The sequence below is a fragment of the Monopterus albus genome, unplaced genomic scaffold (assembly GCF_001952655.1).
Source record: "Monopterus albus unplaced genomic scaffold, M_albus_1.0 scaffold39.1, whole genome shotgun sequence".
NCBI classification, from domain to species: Eukaryota; Metazoa; Chordata; class Actinopteri; order Synbranchiformes; family Synbranchidae; genus Monopterus; species Monopterus albus.
The window spans coordinates 291910-313757 of record NW_018127919.1 but is presented as its reverse complement, the minus strand read 5'-3'; the positions used below and the strand labels follow the sequence as shown (position 1 = coordinate 313757).

Sequence of the window (21848 nt, the reverse complement as noted above, 5' to 3'; positions counted from 1 at the left end):
TGTCCCATTATGTGTGGCGTAAAAGTAACACCGCATTTCAGAAAAAGAACATCATACCAACAGTGAAATATGGTGGTGGTAGTGTGATGGTCTGGGGCTGTTTTGCTGCTTCAGGGCCTGGAAGACTTGCTGTGATAAATGGAACCCTGAATTCTGCTGTGTACCAAAATATCCTGAAGGAGAATGTCCGGCCATCCGTTTGTGACCTCAAGCTGAAGCGAACTTGGGTTCTGCAGCAGGACAATGATCCAAAGCACACCAGCAAGTCCACTTCTGAATGGCTGAAGAAAAACAAAATGAAGACTTTGGAGTGGCCTAGTCAAAGTCCTGACCTGAATCCAATTGAGATGCTGTGGCATGACCTTAAAAAGGCAGTTCATGCCCGAAAACCTTCCAATGTGGCTGACTTACAACAATTCTGCCAAGATGAGTGGGCCAAAATTCCTCCACAGCGCTGTGGCAGACTCATGGCAAGTTATCGAAAACGCTTGATTGCAGTTGTTGCTGCTAAGGGTGGCCCAACCAGTTATTCGGTTTAGGGGGCAAACACTTATTCACACAGGGCTTTGTAGTTTTGGATTTTGTTTTCCCTTAATAATAAAAACCTTCATTTAAAAACTGCATGATGTGTTTACTTGTGTTATCTTTGACTAATATATAAATTTGTTTGACGATCTGAAACATTACAGTGTGACAAACATGCAAAAAGATAAGAAATCAGTAAGGGGGCAAACACTTTTTCACACCACTGTAGTCCAGTACACCACCACCTTTAACTATGACCTCATTAATAAACATAATTATACATTTATGACAATTATACCAAAACCAAACATTCTGAGATTCATAAATACAGATGTTAAGGCGGGAGTGTTGAAATGAACTACATACAACTGTACAGGTGTGACTATTAATGTGGCCAGGCACTGCATTAATCAATTTAATTTGTTTTGGACAAAACATAGACATTTTCCCCAAAAAATATTTTAATTGTAGATGGTCACAAATATTTTCTCAGGTGGAACAGAACAGTATTTGATGAAATAATATTGAATAAATAAATGTAACCGAGTCCCACACAGTTGATCAGACATTAACGTGCCGTGTACTGTATATGCAAGCTACATTCACTGTCCTTTACATGCCCCAAGTCCATCTTAAAATAAACTTTAATCATCAGGAGAAACCAAGGCGCTAATAAAATGTAACATAAGAAAAACGCACAAGCACAGAGAGGTGCTATTAAAGTTGTGGACCTGTTTCCCTTTTAAAACACATTTGGACTTCAACGCTTGGGTCTCACTGGGCATGCTCACATTTGCTTATACAACCTGAAAGAATCAAATCACATTTCAGTGTCAGTGACAAAAACCGAGTTTAAAAGCACCTCCAGTTGAGCCTACACTTTGGCCTACCGCACAACTTCAGCTCTTAACTGGAGAAAAAAAACAAACAAACAAAAAACAAACAAACAAAAAAAAAAACCCAGAAAAAAAGGCGAGAACACGTTTGTTGGAAGAAGAGTTAAACATCATCAGTGTATCGAATCAGTGTATCAGCATCTTAAGTTTCTTCAGAGCACAGAAATGGACATTCATATTCACCTAACACAAACAAATTACAGTAAAAAAACCAACCCAACAGGAACAAAGACAGGGGAAATTAGGGAAAAATGGGGAAATGATAGGGAATAATAAAACTCTCATTGTGCCCCTTAAGATGTGTACAGACTAAATGAAAAGTGAATTTTCATCTAACCAAGATCAGCCAGATTCAGTACAGATGTTAGCTGTAGTCAGTCACTGTGTATATCAGTAATAATGACTGCTGTGTGTGCGTGGTATGTCTAAGTATCAACTACACAGGTTTAAAATGAGACTGATGTGACACTGCAGGAACATTACAGGAACTTCGTGCTGCTTCTAATTTTCATGTCACGTTCAGTCTGACACACCTTTAAGGCTACAACAAAAATGGGCGGAGTGTTCACATTCCAGCTGCTGGGACTTCACGGAGAGGCAACTGGAGGTTTTTACTTTTTCCATATGGTGTAGAAAACCCAGCTGATACAGTACATTTAAGGGTTGTACACAACAAAATATGACAGCATGAAAACAATGTACAGTATTGCTTTGTCCCCATTTAGGGTGTATAAAAAAATCTGAAAGGATAATTCCAGTTTCTCACAATTTAGGTCTTATTTTTGTAGTTTTATCATTTCTGCTGCTTATGGTAACACTGTGTAACCACAGAAGTAACTGCTTAACAAGATAAAGAGAGCATAGCTGCAACAAAGCTTGACCTGGAAGAAAGATGATTGGGTGATCAGACAAGTTTCAAATATGTTAATTGTGAAGCTTCTTATTCGAAGGTTTCATCTAAGTGTTCTAATACATATAACCAACAAACAACTCAAAACACATTAAAAGAAAACACATTTAACTTAACCTCCCCCTTTCCCACGCAATCCCTACACCTTCCCTTCCCCTCAGTCATTTCCCTTACCTCCTTCCCCCGTTTGTGCCCATCCCCCCCAAAGTGCCTTCTCAATTGCATATCCTATTTCCTGTTTCCCCCTGTCAAGACATGAGGCAAGTGGTTGACAGATTTTCTCAAAACTCCTAAGCCTGTCCTTCAAGGTGATTCTGATTCTCTCCAAGTGAAAAGTATCAGTTATCTCTGTCAACCATAGTTTTAGTGAGGGTACCTCACTCACTCTTTTATAAAATGTTAGGATACGTTTTTTGCAGCAATAGGACCACAAGTCAGGAGGCTCTGCTGTTCCTTCTTAAGCTTTTCATCTCCCTGAGACTCCCAAAATTATTTTAAAAACTGGTTCTGGCTCAATCTGGACCCCAAGTATCTTTGAAAGCAATATGAACGTATCAGTCCCATATTCTTGTAATTTAGCTACTGCGGATTCACATTTTTCACACTGAGGTGAATCCTCTAGGAATACGAAGCATCTTTGTAAATTAATGTAACCACTGTTGTGTGGGTTTTGACCTGCATTACAACATTAGCATATTGTATCAACAACCTTAGAACTGAGAAAAGGATACAGCTCTGAGTAGGAGGGCACACACACCACCTCTTTGGAAAAGTCCACAGCACACGACAGCTTTCCCAGCTGTTCTTCATACAGATTCAGAGCCTCTGTCAGATTCACGCTGTTACCCTGATCACCAGTATCAGGAAAAAAACATGTCACAAGACACACAGACTGTAGCTAGTGATATTTTCCACCTTAATTGGAGGCTAGAAGTGGAAGTGGTGTGATCTAATGCTTAGCCAAAATAAGATGAATAGTGACTCTTCCCATCGTTGATTTGCCACACCATAAAACATTTTTCTTTGATGATCTGAAACTAAATGTTGTGTTAAAATATTGACCATAAAGCTTAGATCTCAGAAGAATGCCAAGCCTCCCATTCTCTTCCTGAATGATATCCAACCGGTGGAACTGTCATATTGCAGTATCCCATTTTAACAGAAAATACATCAAGTCAAGGAATCAGATACTCCAGTTGCAAAAGTTTTCAGTAAAAACAAGTTAGAACAGATAGAAGCATCCAAGCTTCTCCATATATCATCACACCCATTATTCATGTCAGCTGGAGTCCACTGAACAAATGTGTATTGATTTTAACAACTGATATAAACAACGCCAATATTAACATACTTGGTACTTACTAAAAGGACGAGACTTACCTGTGTAAAATATTTCCCATTTGGATGCAGGACCTTTATTGACAGATCTAAGATGAGACCTAGAAACTCCCATGTCGAGTCTACAAAAAAACAGACAGGGTCAGCCGAGGGCCAAAGACAACTTGGAACACACACACACACATAAATAGACACACACACACACACACATACATACATACATACATGATATACAGTATATGTGTAAAATTACCTTCTTCTGGCTCTGTGGATATTGGAACTGCAGTGAGGTCATTAATTACGTAATCAAACAACCTTCCTTCCTGGACATACTTCTTCAGCACAGGGACACAGTCCTCAACCAGTATCTAAAAACACATGAGACAAGGAGCCCATTCAACTTTTGTGTCAAATTATGTCAAATCTGAAGCTGTAAACATGCTGGGCCTGTAACAAGAAGCAAGATGGATGGATCATGAAAAGTGGTTCCTTTTTAACTGGGCTCCATCACAGTGGAGAAAAATCAATTCACTAAGACTAAAGAAAAAAATCTCCACTTATTTCTAGACTTACTTTTAATATGTGGAAATTATTCCTAGTGCTTTTCATGTTTCTTCTTCTACTATACATATGTGATTATAGGAGAACCCAGGGTTAACAGAGTCAGTTGATAACCAGTTTCGTGGTAATGATTATTTAGGATCACTGATGTTAGTCTCAGTAAAAAGTTGAGAAGATTTTAGTCCAGTAACATATGGATATTTATGCAGTACTCACTTGGTAATGGTCTCCTGTCAAGCTGTCAAGAATATTGCCACAAGTTTTCCTCATGTGCATTTTGCACCCGTCTATCACCTTCTGGTCTATGTACAAACTTAGTTATGGAATGATCAATCAGTTGCAGGTGTACAATTATTCTTATTAGAAAACAACACTGCCCTAGACAGTATACAATACAGGAATAAAAAAGTTTCAGAACCCATAAAGGATATTTCCACCATGGTGATCATCTTTGGCTTTTGCTTGACCACCTCAGCAAGGATGCCTCCATCACCTCCTCCTAATATCAGCACCTCTTTTCCAGCATAATTCTCTTTTCCGCTACCCATGATGGCTTGGGTGTAGGCCAGATCACTCTCTGCCAGGTCTGCAAAGTACATCGATCATTTAAACACTAAAACAGCTTATTAAATCTTATAAATGATTTAAACCAACACAACAGTCAAATTTATTGATGCAAGTTTAAAACATTACTGTACACGAGACTTGTGACAGATAAATACATTTATATAAAACATTTATGGCTTCATCATGTGATAGATTAGCCCCAGCTTGCAACTCTCGTGTGTTACATGCACTCAGGTTACAGAGATCAACTTCCTTGAATGTGCAAATTTGAAACTTGCTGACTGTTTTAAGCCCAAACTGTCATTTCATAACATTCACCCAAATTCTGAAGGCATTTCTCGAACCCTCAGACTCTTCTAACCATATGGAACCAAAAATAATCCAGTCCAGTGCAGGAAAAATATAAATTTTGTCAGTTTTTCAGGTGAAATAATTAGCTTTTCAGAAAATTTAAATGGTTAAAATGGTTTTAGCAAATTTCAATTTAGCACATTCATGACAGATTATCTTTGCGGCTCGAATGTATGTACGCGAGAGTCGCAAGCTGGGGCTAGTGATGGATGTACTCTAGAGTATATATACTTACTAATATCTCCATTGAGTACGAGGATGTTTCCAAACTGCTGTGAGTGCAATATTTTTATATTTTGGTATGCAGACTCTTCTTCGTACACCACCCGGTCTATGTCATACTCAATCAGTCTGCCGTCAGCTGTGGGCCAGTATCGGTCTACCTTTGCTCCTCTTACGAGGGCTGGGAGCCTTGGGGGGTGATGATAAAGGCAATGAATCTATATTATTGCAAGATGCAAGACATACCGTATGGTGGTCACCTTTCTATAACATGAGCAAAGCCATGAAACCCCCAATTCTTACCTTTTAATCCTTGTAATACTGCCATTTAAGATAACCTTTAGCTTATTTTCCAGTGCATTTAAAAGCTGTGGAGAAACAACAGAGTCTGCAACAATGTGTATCAACCAGTGGGATACTTTAGAGTGCTACTTTGCCAAACACATGCTGTCTATGGGAAAGTGCATGTTTGGGCAGCAAGTAAACATGTGCAAGGAATAATGCAGTGTGTCTTAGTTAAGTGTTGGTTTAAATCATTGTCTGTCACATATCCTAGTGTTCTATACTCTTTTTACTAACCCTGTGTCCTTGTCATATTTTGCCCCACACATTTTCATGCTTCAAGGAATCTCTGTATATGGACTATTGTGTTTAGCTATCAAGCTGTAAAACTACATTTTATGAGTGATAAAAGAAGTTATTATATCCCAAACAAGCTTAAAATATGTCATATGATATGCTGCACTGTAGCACTTCCTGTGTGTTTTGGCAGGTAATGAATAAAGTATTGTGTGTGTGTTCATCACCTACATTGTCTAATTCTGCAATGTTGTCCTCTTCATAACACTGCAAATCAATAGTGACCAAACCATGGGAGTGCACACGCAGAACAACAAGCCTATGAATTTAATTGATAAAGAGACAGACACAAAGGAAGTAACTGATCAGAAAATTGGTATTTCACGCTCTGCTGCCTTCTTGTTACTTGTAAAAGGTTTATTGGTTCTCGCATTGCAAAGAACTTTGAACAGCAATACATTTTTACAAAGGAAAGCATCACTATGCCATTGCTGCAGCATAATCCACCTCTTTGCTGACCACCAGTATGCTCAGTATGTCCAGCATTTAACCAAATAATGGTTAAATACTAGAAATGCAACACCACCCCGAAATGGTATGATACCGCCACAATAAAAAGTCCATGATAGGATATTATCATGACATTAAAAAAAATGAAGAAAAAATGGCCCTTACTAAATAATAGAATTTTTTAATGAAATGAAATAAAACAACATATTATTGCCACAGCTGGATCTTGTAAACAAAATGAGTCATACTTGCAGTGGAACATCAGTGCTTTAGTACCCAGGTTTAACTTTCTCTGTCTGATGGCCACGCTAACCGGTATTCCCCCCCAACCACTGGGGCAGCAGTAAAAAAAAAACTTCTGTTTGGCACACCACAATGGAGAAGAAAACACAAAACTACAGAAGGACAAGCCACATAATGGTGACATTTTTGCTTTTCTGGAGGTGTTTTTCAAACTTCAAGGCCAACTTTTACGAGAGAAAATACTTTAAGGATGGTTACTAAATGGTTAGTTTTGCATATGTGAGTCCAGTTTGTTTGCTCATTAAAGTGTAAAGCACAGTCATGCCCAGTTGTGTGCCAGTCCTAAATGGGGCTAGTATTGCCAGCATAGTTTCCACCACTTTCATTTCTTTAAACAGGAAAACTAAAATGCTGCCACACAACAGCTATAAAAGAGGACAATGGCTCCATTGTCTGTTATGTCTGTTATGTCAGTTTCAAATTCCGCAAACTTAACAAACTAGTTATACTAGCAAAATGAAAGAAAGTCAACTTTCGGCTTTTCCCGTTTAGGGGTCGGCACAACGAATCGACACAATGATGACTCGCATGTTGACATTTGGCACGTGTTTTACGCTGGATGCCCTTCCTGATGCAACCCTGATTCGAACCCGGGCCGCAGCGGCGAGAGCGCTGCGCCTTAACCACTAGCCTACCAGAGACGGCCCAGTTATACTAGCAACATAACTACAATTATATGTAACATCCTAGTAGATAATGGCACAATCCCTCAACAGTATCAAGAAAATTTTCTATCATACTACAAAACTACAAATATAGTACATCACTATTAAATACAGCTTACATCAAAAGCGACTACACACCTGTGTGTCAACCCTAAAATGTTGTGATTCAAACACACCTGCAGCTGTGACAATATTAAAATCTAATGTGCATGTTTATGCAAGATATGAAGCTGATATTACGTAATAAACTATAAACACAGATGTTTATAGATATTCTTGCATCTGTAACACACGTCAAAAACAAAATCAAACAAAAAAACCAAACTTTTTTAAATTGTCAAAATAATAGTGGAGGAAGCATAAAGTGTCGTTCTTACCGGCCATTCTTGCCTACAAAAGTAGCAAGGTATCCATGACCATTTGTATCATGGACAGTCTCTGTCATTTCCTGCTCATGAAATATGGACAATAGACCAGGAACAGTCGAAGCAGAGTCAACTGTGGAAAAAAAAAACAGAATTTGGAACAATGAAAATAAATAATTTGCCCATATTATATATCATCTACATCAGTGGTGGAAGAAATACTCAGATTAACAGCACATGCAGCTACAGTACGCCAGGAGATGAATATATGATTTTAGTCAGTCAATTTCTGCATAACTTAAAGCAAGTTGTACAAAAAGTTAGATTTTAACACCGTTTATGGTTGTAAAGCATTTATATAGCTCACCAATGATCTGGTAACATAAAATAGCCAAGTAGGTGTGTTGGACTTTGGCAGTAAATACCAACTATCAGGCCTCTTACTCTGGTTTGGCTGCAAACAAGGTCAGTGGTTCATTATGGAAAAAGAATGCTGTAATTCATAATTTAGCAACAATGAAATGGCTATTAATTCTCTGACCAACTAATGTTTAAGGTTAGCATCCCTAACTGGGATCCATTACTTATATATATATATAGCAACAAGGCAATGTAAAAATACTCTATTAGAAATAAATGTCCATTCAATGTTATGGGCAAGTAAAAGTACATTAGTACATTAGTAAAAGAACTCAGTGAGCAGGTAGAATGTCCCCTGACAGTGTAATATCATTATGCTTTATTCTTGTGAATTATCATCAAATTACTACAAATGAATTAACATGTAAACAGCATTTGCAGCTGCGTTGTTTAATGTACTGCAGCCAAAACACTGCATTTTACATAAGAAGATCTTAACTGGTAAAGTAACAAGTAATTTCAGCTATCAAAAAATGGTCTTGGCGAAAAAATTACAATTACTCCCTCAAAAATGTGGTAAAGTGTAACTATAGAGCAGCAGTAAATAGAACAGCCTAGTGCACTTAAGTGTAGTATTTGAGTACTTAATTAAGCATCACTTGTCTGCATAATATAATAACAATACTTATGTATTTCATGACACCACATTCTTGCCAGATAAGCAGACTTTCTCTTCTCTTAATGAAAGTCACGGTTAGTTAAGTAACGTTACTTAGATACTAAGCATTTCTCATTTTTGGTACTTTTATACACCACTCACTCATTTAATTCCACAGGGAAAATAATTTACTAGTTTTAATAAATAATGCCTACATGTTAATACACTGTGTGATAGACTTCTTCCATCTCTACCTTTAACTTTTAGATGTGGTTCAAAACCTAAATATAACTAAATGCTTACAGTTGAATATTTTATTAGTGACACATAAAAACTACAAAAATGGCCGAAAATGCGCCACCTCCTGGGCGATGGATTATGCGCATGTTAGCCAAAGCTGCATTGGGTCGCTAACCATCGTAACGCGACTGACAGACGATAAGTTGACGTGTAACGTTTAGTAACACACGACCATGAAATAGTTAAGCTACAATAACTTTAAGCTTTAAACGTCCGCTTGCCAAAAATACATATCTATACACCACTGTCAGCCATGTTTCATCAAAATCAATACAACTTCTGAAGGGCAGTGACAGACTAGCAGGTTAACATTAGCAGGCTAACCAGCTAGCTAGCGTGCAGTTCTGATGCTTTTCCTGTATTCTGAATGCATTGGTTGCACTGTGCCGCCCACTGCGCCCACCTTACCTGCCGTAGAGAGGTTGAAGTCGAGAGTATAATGTCGCAGTGCCATGTCTTAGTGCAACCGTCACCCATGCCTGGAGTAGGCTGCGAATATTTTATCTGCAGAGACAGAGGGACGGCCCTGCTCCTACTGCTGCTACCAACTGCAGTCGCCAGAGCAGGCGTGGCTACCACCGTGCTGAGTGTGGGGCGGCCGAGAGCAGATAGGAAGAAGTGAGACCACAGGCAAATTTTCCTTTGGGACGGCCTGCCCATAAACTGGGGGGGAAACCCAGCACAGAGCAGCATGATTTCTGGTGGTAATACAGTTATAGCAAAATTTAAATGCTAATAATTGTAATGATTATCCATTTATTTTGTATTTTTAAATTGTAGTTAACCATTTGAGTGATATTTTTATGACACGGATCTAAATGCATCCAGGTGGCACCTACATTTTGTTGGTTTTTAATGTGAAACTTAATCAATTATACCTACATCACCTTCAAAACTAAAGAACAAAATATATGGCCATACAAATACAATTTGCCCTGTGACCCACTCTACAACTGAATTGCACTATGAACCCAAACAAATGCCTGAACTTAATATGCTGTATTTCTTAACCCACCCTTTTCAGCATATTCAGCCACTGACTAAAACGTGTTTAAAATATTCTGTTATTAGTTCCATACAAATCATATGCATCAATATATCCACTCAAAAGCATGCCAGTGAAATAACTAGATAGCAGCCAAAAGGCCAGCCATCTCCACCACACTTCCTGCTACACAACCCTCAGTCATGTTTTAGGCTGTGTGAGATGTCCTACTGAAGGAGGAATAGAAACAATATAGTCAATTAAAAGTGAGAGTGTGGGGTGGAACTGGGCTTTTTAGATATATAAATAATGCACACGTACAGGACGAAGAGCAGGTGGACTTTTGTAGTTATGAAGAGTGTGAGCCAAATTAAAGAAATAACTCAAAATTTTGAGAAAATGCACTTTCTAGAGTTATTGCTAAGAGATGAGAAGATTAATACTAGTCTCCTTTCAGCCTGTCAAATATGAAGCTGCAACAGTTCCTCAAGCTCGCTAATTAACACATTGTACTCTTTTCATTTATTCTGTCCAAAAACAAAAGACTAAACATAGTAAACTGAGGCCATATGGTAACTATACCATTGTACTGTAACAAGGAAAAGTAATGCAGAGAAAGCACAGTGAGCATCACACCTGCAGTCTGCAGGGGTTTCAGCCAGCTGCAGCAGGCATTTACTCTGGGGGAGGATCAAGGCAAAGCAGTGATCCCTGCATCCACCAGAGGGTAACTTAGGCAGGTCTAGGATCTCCTCGCCTTCCACAGTTGCCTCACAGCTGCTTTGCAGTAGTACCGACTGCTCAGGGGGTGATGATGCATCATGGCAAACAAGGAGACTGCCCTCAGCTGTCAAGAGCAGAAACCTCTTCTTCAACTGTTTGAAAATAAATCCACCTGGAAGAGAAGCAGGTTGAAAATAACAGAAAATAGTAGTAAATCATGATGCTGGAATAAACAAGTTTAATCATAAGCACAAAACACTCAGAACTTAAGAATGGTCTCAGTAATCGCAGAACAGTGGGAATACTTCAGCTATAATGGTGATTTCTCAGTGAAGTAGAGAATTAACTCACCATACATCCTGAGCATCGGATGGTGGATTGCTGAGGCGTTCATGTTCACGCTCAGTGTATCCCGGTCTGAACAGGCTCTGAGAGAAATGTTGGAGGACTGGACCGGTGGAAAGCACACGAGGCCCAATGTGAGTTTTAATGCTTGGGCTTAATCCCCATTCAGATGGGATGGGGCACAGTTCAGCAATTCACTATGAAAATGGGTTGTGATGAGATGTTACATGCAAACTGCTGTAGTGTGTGATGTTAGTGTGCTAAAAGATCAGATCAGATTCAACTGTTTTTAAACATTTCTCTTTAATATCATTTCCGTTTTCCATTCACTGAGTTAAAAGTAATTTTAAATCAGTCTCAGTGAACCTCATAGGCGCGGACTCTTTCGTTCAAATCCAAAAAGGCCAAACAAACACATGTTGAGATTAAATTCAGAAGATATATTAGTCCTCAAAACAGGAGCAGGACTCAGAAAAGCAAAGTAAAGAATCAAACAAGAACCAGCCACCAAAAATGGAGAGGACTCACAATAGACTCAATCTACTACAGCAGAATCAGAAATACTTGTATTGCACCACCTGCATGTCTCCGATGCTCAGAATGACACCAACAAAGGATGAGCCTGGGCCTCCAATGTTGTGGAGAACCACCAAGAAAACAACAGTTAAGAGGAGATGGAGGCTAGAAACTTGATTTTTAAATATTAAAGAGAAAAGTGACATGTACCGTAAGAGTAAATTGATCAATCACTTAATAAATATATTGAGAAAGAAATGTAATTTATTGATTATATGCCCTATTATTCCAGCCTATCTTTAAATAAGTCATACTGAAAGATGAACATGTTAATCATGCTTACAAAATTACAAGCAATCGTTTTATGCAAGCACTTATGAAAAGACAGGTCATGTTCAGTCTTGTCTTTTGAAAGTTCATTGTCTTGTCATCTGTAATCCTGCACATTTAGGTGGCTGTTCAGACGACAACCTTAGCACTAATAAAGGAAAATTAATTTGTATATAAAGACAAAAAGGCAAAGTGTGAAACTAACATCGCAGCAACTGCATACTGGTAGGTACTGTATCTGCTAATTGTTGCTACTTGTGTCAATGCTTAGGTACTTTATTACAGTATGAATACCATTTTCATATAAAAGTATGTTTCTTTACACCTCAAGGACACTGCAACTCCTTGCCATTTACTAAAGACAAGATGTTTTTGTAATGAAAACACCTCATTTTGTAATAATGTTCCTGTTGTTAATAATTAATGAAGTCTTATGTAAAATTATTTTTCTTTACAAAATAAATTTGTTGAGGAAGGCAGGAAGTTGATGTTGACTAGGAAAGCTGATCCTCATACTGCTTTCTGAAACAGTCTCCAACAGGGAAGAAGTCCCAGCAGCGCTCCTGGTACATCTTCCACACATACGACTCCTAAAACAGAGTGTGTAAGAACAAGAATTCAGAGGAGGACACGGCATGAGACAAGAAGCGGAAAGACTAATGTAATCAGTCAGTGGGAGTCATGATAACAAAATTATTCAGACTGACCTGTCCAGTGTGCTCTGTCTCATCTTTGTTGATAAGATACATTAAGAAGAACCTGAAAAGGACTGGCATGCTACTATCTACACATACGCACATACACAGGCACATACAGTTGAATACGTGCACATGCTGTAACACTTCGGAGGTACTTACATGTAATTAGCCAAGTTATGTTCATCAAATGTATGAGTCTCAAAGCCGTGTGGTGTTGTATCAAAGTAGTCACTTCCAATGCCACATATGAAGCATTTTGTCTGCACAAAATGAGTAATGAGGTTTAAACCCATCTTGTGCACTGATCAGAGTAGAGTAAAAGTGTTAACCTAAAGTGTTATTATACCTCCATGTCTTCCTTGACCTGCTCTTGTTGGTCTCTGAGTTCTCCAAAGGCATCAATGATGAGACCTACAGCACCATAAAATACCATGCAATATCATTAGAAGGTCAGGACAGAGATGTCTGTCTAGTGTCAAACATACCTTAAAATTCATTTCCTATATCAACAGTTTCAAATATGTCTGTTCCTTTTTTTGTCTTATGTATTCATGATGTAAAAGCACTTTGAATTATCCTTTGCATAAGAAAATGGGCTTGCCTTGCCTTATTTGTAAGTTCACTCCAATATTAGTACCCAATACATGACAATTTAAATTCCACACCAGCATCATCTTTACCCTGAATAATAGCCAACAGAATGACAATGACGAAGAAGAAGAAGGTTATATCAAAGACCACTCGATAAAGCTCATATTCATCTCCAGCGGGATCCTCAATCTCATCTCCAATGCCTCCACCAGCACGCACACCCACGTACATATGGAACAGGTAACACTGCAGGGTTAAAAAAAACATACAGTACACATCACTGTAGAAGTGGTGCAGACATGAATGTATCACAAGCACATGTTTTTATATCACCACCGACTTACAGTCATCATGTCATCACATTTCATATCTGGTTCATCTTCATCTTCACTCTTGTTGTAAAACTTGCGGAAGAAATTGAAGGCGACTACAGTGTAAAGGTACACAACCACAGCCAGCAAGCCCACTGTCATCATGAGCTGTAAAGAGCAGAGGCAAGAAGGAAACAGTTACCACATTCAATCAGAAGCAAAACTAATACTGAGTTGTTTTTTGCACTTGCCTGTTTGCCATTGTGTGTGACTGAGGACAGGATAGTGCGCAGAGTCTTGACACCCATGGCAATATCCAGCAAGTGACAAGCGAAGAAGAAGTTGTTGTAATGCCCAAGCAAAGACATTATCAGGTACCAGCAAAGATAAAGGAAAGTCTATAAAGAGAAACAGGAAGTTTTCTTTCACTTGGTAGAGGCCAAGGTCATGTTCACATGGAATATTATAGTATTAGACCTGTATATGATATATTAAAGTATAGTGTGCTATACAGTAGGTTTGCTTACGCCATCTGTAAACACAACACCAAATTTCCATATCTGGTACTTGATGTCAATGGCAGTCGCCCTAAAAAGATACAATATTAGTTGATGTCCATTTAAAGGATAGGGGGCTAGTGATTTTTTTATATTTTTGTTATTGTCAACAAATCCCATGAAAAGACCCACTGTAACAGTGTGACTCACTGATGTGTTTTTAATAGTTTTTGGACAACAATAGCAGAAATGAATAAAATCATTAAATCAGGTTCTGGATACAGAGACATAAAGTCATTGTTGGTTTTGGTCTGTTCATAGATTGTTTTAAACAATAATCAAAATATAGTTATATAATATAATTTCAGCTTTAAAGCACAGTGTCTTATGTGCATGATTGCACATCTTTATAGTACCATACCATGCAAACACTGAGTTGTCTGGTTTCTCCTGTTTCTTCTCATGTTGCTGACTCACATCCAGGGAGGCTAAATCAACCCCCAGGAGTTCAGCGATTCTTTCTCTGCCATAAATGTCCCCATACTTATCCAGAACCTAAACGAAGACATACATAACATCATAACATGGTCCACAATGCCTATTTTAAAACAAAATTAAAAACAACTCACCTTTCGTTTTACGAATTTATCCCAATAGTTGTTTGGGAAAGAGCTGTCGAAAAAAAATGACATCATTATTTAATTAAATTAAGGAAGAAAACCTTTTGGTATTGGAAGCAGTTTTCTTGTGTCTCCTTTGACACTATTCAGAATGTTTTCTTTATCCACATACGGTGTATTGAGGACCAGTCGGTCCCACTGCCCCTTGATGTCATCATCCTCGGGCTGCTCAGTGATGTAGAGTCCGTCAAACTCCAGCTTTCTTGCAAGTTCTTTTTCCCTTTTAAAAATCACCAGTGGAATCTGACACAACAATTGCAAATGTTGTTTAACTGAGCTATGAAAGATCTGGAATTAGATTCTGATATAAGGAAGAAAGTGGTTCAATGCAACCCTCATTTTCTAAAATCTGATCAACAGTTGAAATTTGACACTTTTGATAACTTTTTTAATGTTAGAAGGCAAAGATGTCAGATTTTATGATGTAAATCAATTGTTTTTACCCTGTGCCCATCATACCTTGAGGCAGTTGTAGCCAATAATGCAGATGAATGAGATGACTGTGTGAAGGACAGCAAGGAAGGCCAATGTCGGCTGCATATAGCCAGTGCTCTCCTCTAAATAGTAATAAACTGGCATGTCTTCCTCATCCTCATCTGCTCCTTCACTCATTCCAGATCCCTCAGCTTGATCACCTGAACCTTCAAACAAACCAGAGGCCTCGAACACCCCACTTCCGTCAGCCAGTCCAGAATCTTCTATCTCCTCACCCTCAGGCGGGATGTCAGACACCTAAACAGGACCGAACAATGCAGAAACAAGACAGTGGAACCTCACACAACTCACACCAAGGTTATGACTGTATTGAGTACTTAGGTATAATCACCCAAATATAAAATTATCTTTTTACCCTGTAGAACAGCAGAATGAAGTTCAGGGCAAATGCGAGGAACAGAGCCAAAAACCTTAAGTTGTAGAAGTTTCTCGAGAGGTAGTTCTACAAAAGAGAGATTAATACCTTTTAGGGAGCTGGTAAATCAAGATTGACACTAAAATTATGCTAGGTAACCAGTTCTGAAACAAATACTAGCAACTGTGTCACCATAAACTTATTCCTTTGGGTTTCCAGTTCAGTCCAGATTTGAAAACTTCCTTTCCTTTTCAGCTTCTTTTCTTTTTTTGATGCAGTACTCTTTGGTTTGTCTGTTAGTTCTTCCTCCTTGCTCTTGGATTCTGTCTCTGCTTTCTCTCCAGTTTCAACACTGAAAATCAGACACAGTAGGGTTATTGTTTGATTTCTGTATTCCTGTCATGATTCGGTTCCATTTGCTTGCTGTCGTGCTCTTATTTTGACATTACTTCCTGTTTTTGTTTCACCACAGTTTCGGTCTTTTTACTTTGATCATCACTCACATTAGTTTCACCTGCTTCTGATTCCTCGCACCTGTGTCCACCAGCATAAAGGCAGCGTTTCCTCACTAGAACACTGCCAGATCTGACTCTCCAGCATTAATCCTTGCCTGACTCTCTAGTTTCTGACCCTGGATTTCTGTTTTTGGCCACCGTATATTGCCTTGCCCTCAAACTCGGACTGCTTCTCTGTATATTGGCTTATTGAACTTCCCTTTTCGGACATCTAGTATGGATTCCTTGGATGTATGTGTTTTGCTGGTTCTGACCCTGGACTGTATTTTCAACCTGTAAGTCTGTTTCGTGTTTAAACTGTGTCTTGTGTGTTTTGTTCAGTGTCAGAGCTCTTATTAAAGAGACAGTGTTTTTTATTTATCCTCATCTGGCTATTTAATTGAGTTCACCCACGACATTATCGGCAGCTTCACGCTCCGATCCTGACAATTCCACCAACATCAAAATCAGGATGCACTAAGTCTGTCAGTGCTACAGATGTGCCCTGTGAATTTGAGTCTGTCTACGTCACTTAGAGCACAGAAAGGCCCAGTTGTGGTAGTAAAGTTGTACGGCAGTAATAGTGATGGTGCAGTTTATTTTGGGGCATTTAGCACAATAAACTGTTGCATCAAAATAATTCAAGGCATGTCTCATGAACATCAAAACATCCCAGATTGTCTAATTAAAATATTCTCATCCATAGTATATAGACTTGGCTAAAAAGTCTGACCTTTTATCTACAACCATGACACAGAGGAGATATGTTGAGAGAATAAATAATGTGGAGAAGATAAGAACATCCAAATTTCTTACTCAGCCTTTTCAGGCTCTGGAGGTGGTTCCTCTACTGGAGCAGGTTCAGCTGGTTTCTGGCTGGCATCAGCCTCTTCTGGCGGCTGTAACAAACACATAACAGTCAACATCACTTTAGCCTTCCTTTTTGCTTACTTTTTGTGTCAAAAATTTAAGAGAAGTCAATAAAATAGAATAGTGTACAGTTAAAACCGAACTGCTAATCACTGAGGGACTGAACTGATAACCACCGTGAATTAAAAAATATTCACTTGCATTTTTATTTACCCAAGATGCCAAAAACTCACCATTTTTCTCTTTGTTATGGGAGTTCCTTCAGGAGTTGGAGGTTCAACAGGTGCCTCAACACCCATGTCTCCAAGTCCACCTGGAGTATCAATACCTGGTACCCTCCCACCCTCCGTTTCCTGGGTATCCTCCTCTTCTTCCTCTCCACTCCCAGTCTCTCCAGTGTCTGTTACCCCTCCAGTGTCTTGCTCTTCTCCTGTTCTTTGCTCTCCCGGTCCATCTCCATGCACATCATCCTGCGTGGGATCTGGCATGCTTGCTAAAATCTCAGTCACGGTAATATTTTTAGCTCCCTCCACTAAGCCACCACCAAAGAGCGTTTGCCAGATGATCATAAAGAAGCCTTTGCACACACTGTAAATGAAGTGTAGTATACTCATAAGGATGGTCCAGAAAAAAATGGACAAAGCCACTACAATTTCCTTGAAGGTCATTTTTCTCACTCTGCGATATTGTTTGCGAAGGTTACGGAAGGTGAAAATGCTGAGGAAGCTTAGTGTGCTGTTTATAAAGTCTGCAAAAGCCGAGCTTGATTCGGGTTGCCCTTTGTCTCCGTTACTCTCTTCATCACCTCCTGCACTTGCTCCTGCTCCTGGTCCTCCCTCACTGCCACCTTCATCTCCTTCATCTTCATCTTCCCCCTTTTCTTCTTCCTCCTGCTCTGAAATTTTTGAGGCTATATTCATCTCAAAGATGGTGTCCTCACAGAAGCTGACAAACATTTCCATCTTCTCTGATTCGCCACCCTCATTAACAACATCAAAGATAAACTGTCGTTTGGACTCTCTGACCTGGGGCATCTCCCACTGTCTGCGGCTTACTTCACTGATCTCAAAGTAAATGCGCTCAATCTTTCTGCTAGCGCCCATTATTTCAATACGACCCAGGAAGGGGCGGAAGTAGTTCAGCACACTGTCTGCTTGTTCCAGGAAGTTCTGTAGCCTGATGTCATGGGGGACATGCTCAGACAGGTTGGTGAGCAGCACCGCGATGTTGAAGCCAATGTCTTTGGCAGGTTCCTGGAAACGATTGGCAAACTCTTCATAGTGGATCATGTCATTCTCATCAGCTTCAGAGCAGGACAAAAGAAACTGGATCTCAGAAGGGGAGTATTGTTTCTGACTGTCCATGGCCTTCTGGAAGTCCTTCTTGGAGATGAGCCCTCGGGGGTCTGTGACATAATCGCGGAAAGCGTCCGAAGCCACGATGTCTTTCAGTTTGAGGAACATGTCAAAGAACTTAAGGATCATCTCAACATTGCTGGAGGACTCTACCAACATGTCTACCATCTGGCGGGCAATTGTACCATTTACCACGTTTCCTGAATAATACAGAGTAAAATTCAAACTGAGATTTGAAAAGGATGAGACAAAGAGATGAAAACAGATAAAAACTCTTTTACCCTCTAGCAGTGATAGCAACATAACGACCATGTCTTTCTGTAAGTCAAGAAGCTCCTTCAGCAGACCAATCTGGCTGGAATCCTGTGATCATAAAAGGATAAAACTGTGCAGTAACAATCATTTTTAAATATAAGGGATCCGCATAGATTTATGGAGATGCAATAGTCACCAACAGAGTGGAAAACACAACTGAAAAGTGTCAACACATATATTAACCCAAACATTTGTTATATCTGACTCACATTTACAACAAAGACGGTGCTGAAAAATAAGTTAATTAATCAAACCCTCATGCTGAGAGAGTTTAACAAAGTGTAAAAGTGGTTTAGGAGAATTTGAATGTCAAATTGTAAACTTCACTAATCTCCTCTGGCTTTACATATTTAATCTGAACACTGGCAGTGAACATTAGATTTAATAGCTGAAGCACTTGTCACAAAGATATCTTGGCATGTAACAACCCATCAATAAAGGTAACGTCTCTTCCTGTACAATGAATAAATCAGCATGTTTTTCTTGTAAAAAAAAACCTTCAATACCCGCTCATTCATTAGTCAGTTAGGTATTCCTTCATTCTGAGACACAGGACCTCAGTGGACACACTCATTCTTTTTGATACCAATGGCCTGATCTTATTCTCTTTATATGGATGGTGTTTGGACATGCACAGTCTCATCATAAACAGTGTATGCCATGGATTGCCATGAACCATAACCAGAATATCAACTGGAAGAAAACCTAATTAATTCCTTGAAATGCATATTCAACCACTGTGTGTAATTTGTATGACCAAAGTAACACACCACAAATCAAAAGCAAATAAAAAGGTTAATTATTAGTGAATGAAAAGAGCAACAGAGGTTTAATCCTTGTTAAATGTATGCACACAAAGTGGATGTCACAATAGATAGTATATTCCAACACCAAATAATGTCATATTAAAGTGTACACTCCAGCAGTGGAGGTTAAAAGTCTGTCCCTCTCTCAGGATGCTTTGTTATCACCTGCTTCTTTCTTATGAAATAACTGATTCAGCAAAAACCATCTTTGTTTTTAATTTGTTTTCATAACAAGGTGCTACATTTCAGAAAATCTCCATATAAGAGGACTTAATATGGATGTACCTGCATCTGAAGGATGTTTACTGTCATCATTAGCATTAAGTTCAGCCTTCTGTAGTGCAGCTGTCCATTCAGTTCCCCTCTATACAAGCACTGCATATAAGATTAATAGCTCAGCAGCTTATTTATCCATTTACAACTGACTTGGGATCAGCTAACAATTGTTTCTGTGGCTTTTGCAGTTTTTTAATATGTTTTTAAAAAGAAAGCAATTTTGAGTCACCGATGAGAGGAGCTCCACTGCTAAATGCTTCTGATCGGTGGTAAAGGAGATTATTGTCAGGTTCTCTCTCCTCTCTGCAGGCTCTCTGTCCCAGGCCTGGCACACAGCTGTGCTGAGTTACACAGCTGAGGCAAGTTGCTTCATCACCAATCTCCTATTTAAGACTCTGGCAGATGCTCCTCCAGTGCCAGTACGTTGGGGATTACTTCCAGGACACTTTGGCTCTCCCTGTTGACTCTCCTGCAACTACTACTGCGCTCTGATCCTGCAACTCTTCGCGTCTCTCCGGCCTCCTAGCCACACCATCTCTGCTCATCTCCCTCCGAGCCCTCCAGCAACACTTTTCCTCATCTCTCCTGGCTGACATCTTCCCCCTCTGCTCTCAGGTCAGTCAGCATAATCCATTACGAGCTGTACTCATCCTCTCCTGTCCTCTCTGCTGCCGGAGATTGCTGCCTCAGACTGCAACACCCAACTCCTCTCCCTGGACTTCCCCACTCTGTGACCTCCTGAGAAGTCTCTTCCCTGACGAACCAACTCATCTCTAGTCCCGGCACTTCACTGGACCTCTTCTCAGAGACTGTCACTATTCTCCTGCTGTTTGCTACTAATAAAATCTCTTGTCATAACTGTGCATCTGCCTCCCGAGTCCCGCCTGCTTGCTCACCGTGCTCCCACGAGTGAGCGATCATAACAATTGTCAGTTCAATTTGAAATTTTGTTGATAAAAAGTTGCATTTAATATTTCCATTTAAAAAAAGCTCCCTTGCATTTTTTGCCCTCTGCCGAACAATACAATACTTTACCATTTGTTTCCAGTGTAATTTGATTGTATTGCAGCATGAAATCTCATATCACAATAAACAAATTGTTTAATTACATTTTTTGTCATGTACAGTAATTATAATATGGTCAGTGTATGCATACATAAAAAGAAAATAAATATACCAATACAGTATGTATGGTATTTTACTTAAATTAAGTTTTAAATTTTGGCATTGTAAATCTTCCATAATAAATAAACCCCTAATTAATTATCTGCTATTCTTATATCTTGTTTAAAAGCAGGTGCATGTAAAACAGCCTGATAAAGGAAAACAATGCTGAATAAATTACAGTGGGGTAAACACATTATCACATAGAGAGATGAATAAAATGGATACATACTTTACCCTGCATTGACCGTGTGGAAGACAGTTTAAATAATAAATCAATTATTCAGTTAAACAATTAAAAACATTACATTTTCAAATACTCTTGTGTATGGCAAATATTTTCTCTTTCATTTCACAGTAAAACAATGTTTGAGCTAATATCAATGTACATCACATCTACTACTGTACTATAATGTCAATTTACTTCTGGGACTGACAAATTTAAAGTATCCCCATTTCACTGGTGTACCATAATATTTCAAATATGATTACTGCAAAACAGAACAACAGATGAAAATATCAGGTTTAGAAGGAGCACACACAGGAAGTAAACCTGTTATGTGCATTATGTGTTAGAGTAGCTGGGAAGCTATGGACGAAGTATGTCTCAGCTCTTCATTTTAATGTAGATTATGCAAACATGTTGTTAGTAATAAAGGTGTGCTGTTAGCCTCAGTCCTCCACAGAGGATGACTGCACTGTTTAGAAAGGGAAAGTCATGTGATTTCTCTAAACATATTTTGACCTTTCATTTGTAGCAATAAAATTGCTCCATATAAAAGAATCAATGTGATTCCATGATTTGGGTCAGGTTGGTTTGTTAAATAGTTAAATGCTTATTACACAAATGTTTGCAAGCATGTTTTATAGAGACAACATAGTTTATTTCAGAGAGAGATCAACTGCGATGAACAGCCACAGAATGGCATTCC

At 39.0% G+C, this 21848-nt stretch overlaps 2 protein-coding genes across 2 annotated transcripts in view; both read right to left on the bottom strand.

The window, feature by feature from the left end:
• Nucleotides 1-928: 928 nt before the first annotated feature.
• Nucleotides 929-9763, bottom strand: sms (spermine synthase). Its single transcript, XM_020599113.1, has 11 exons — nucleotides 9519-9763; nucleotides 7805-7925; nucleotides 6181-6268; nucleotides 5674-5738; nucleotides 5384-5559; nucleotides 4662-4816; nucleotides 4447-4536; nucleotides 3923-4037; nucleotides 3712-3791; nucleotides 3063-3178; nucleotides 929-2063 (listed from the first exon to the last, which is right to left on the bottom strand). The coding sequence occupies exons 1-11, from the start codon at nucleotides 9562-9564 to the stop codon at nucleotides 2033-2035; spliced, it is 1083 nt and encodes a 360-aa protein (XP_020454769.1). The 5' UTR covers nucleotides 9565-9763; the 3' UTR covers nucleotides 929-2032.
• Nucleotides 9764-11482: 1719 nt separating this feature from the next.
• LOC109959404 (ryanodine receptor 1-like) overlaps nucleotides 11483-21848 on the bottom strand; it is a 49892-nt gene continuing 39526 nt past the window's right edge. Inside the window, 17 exon segments of the mRNA XM_020598718.1 lie at nucleotides 11483-12599; nucleotides 12717-12768; nucleotides 12867-12967; nucleotides 13054-13118; nucleotides 13388-13544; nucleotides 13643-13777; nucleotides 13861-14007; nucleotides 14137-14197; nucleotides 14528-14661; nucleotides 14736-14778; nucleotides 14899-15029; nucleotides 15246-15518; nucleotides 15637-15723; nucleotides 15829-15988; nucleotides 16947-17029; nucleotides 17234-18555; nucleotides 18637-18718. Of these exon segments, the coding sequence (XP_020454374.1) occupies nucleotides 12504-12599; nucleotides 12717-12768; nucleotides 12867-12967; nucleotides 13054-13118; nucleotides 13388-13544; nucleotides 13643-13777; nucleotides 13861-14007; nucleotides 14137-14197; nucleotides 14528-14661; nucleotides 14736-14778; nucleotides 14899-15029; nucleotides 15246-15518; nucleotides 15637-15723; nucleotides 15829-15988; nucleotides 16947-17029; nucleotides 17234-18555; nucleotides 18637-18718 (3129 nt within the window). The 3' untranslated portion in view covers nucleotides 11483-12503.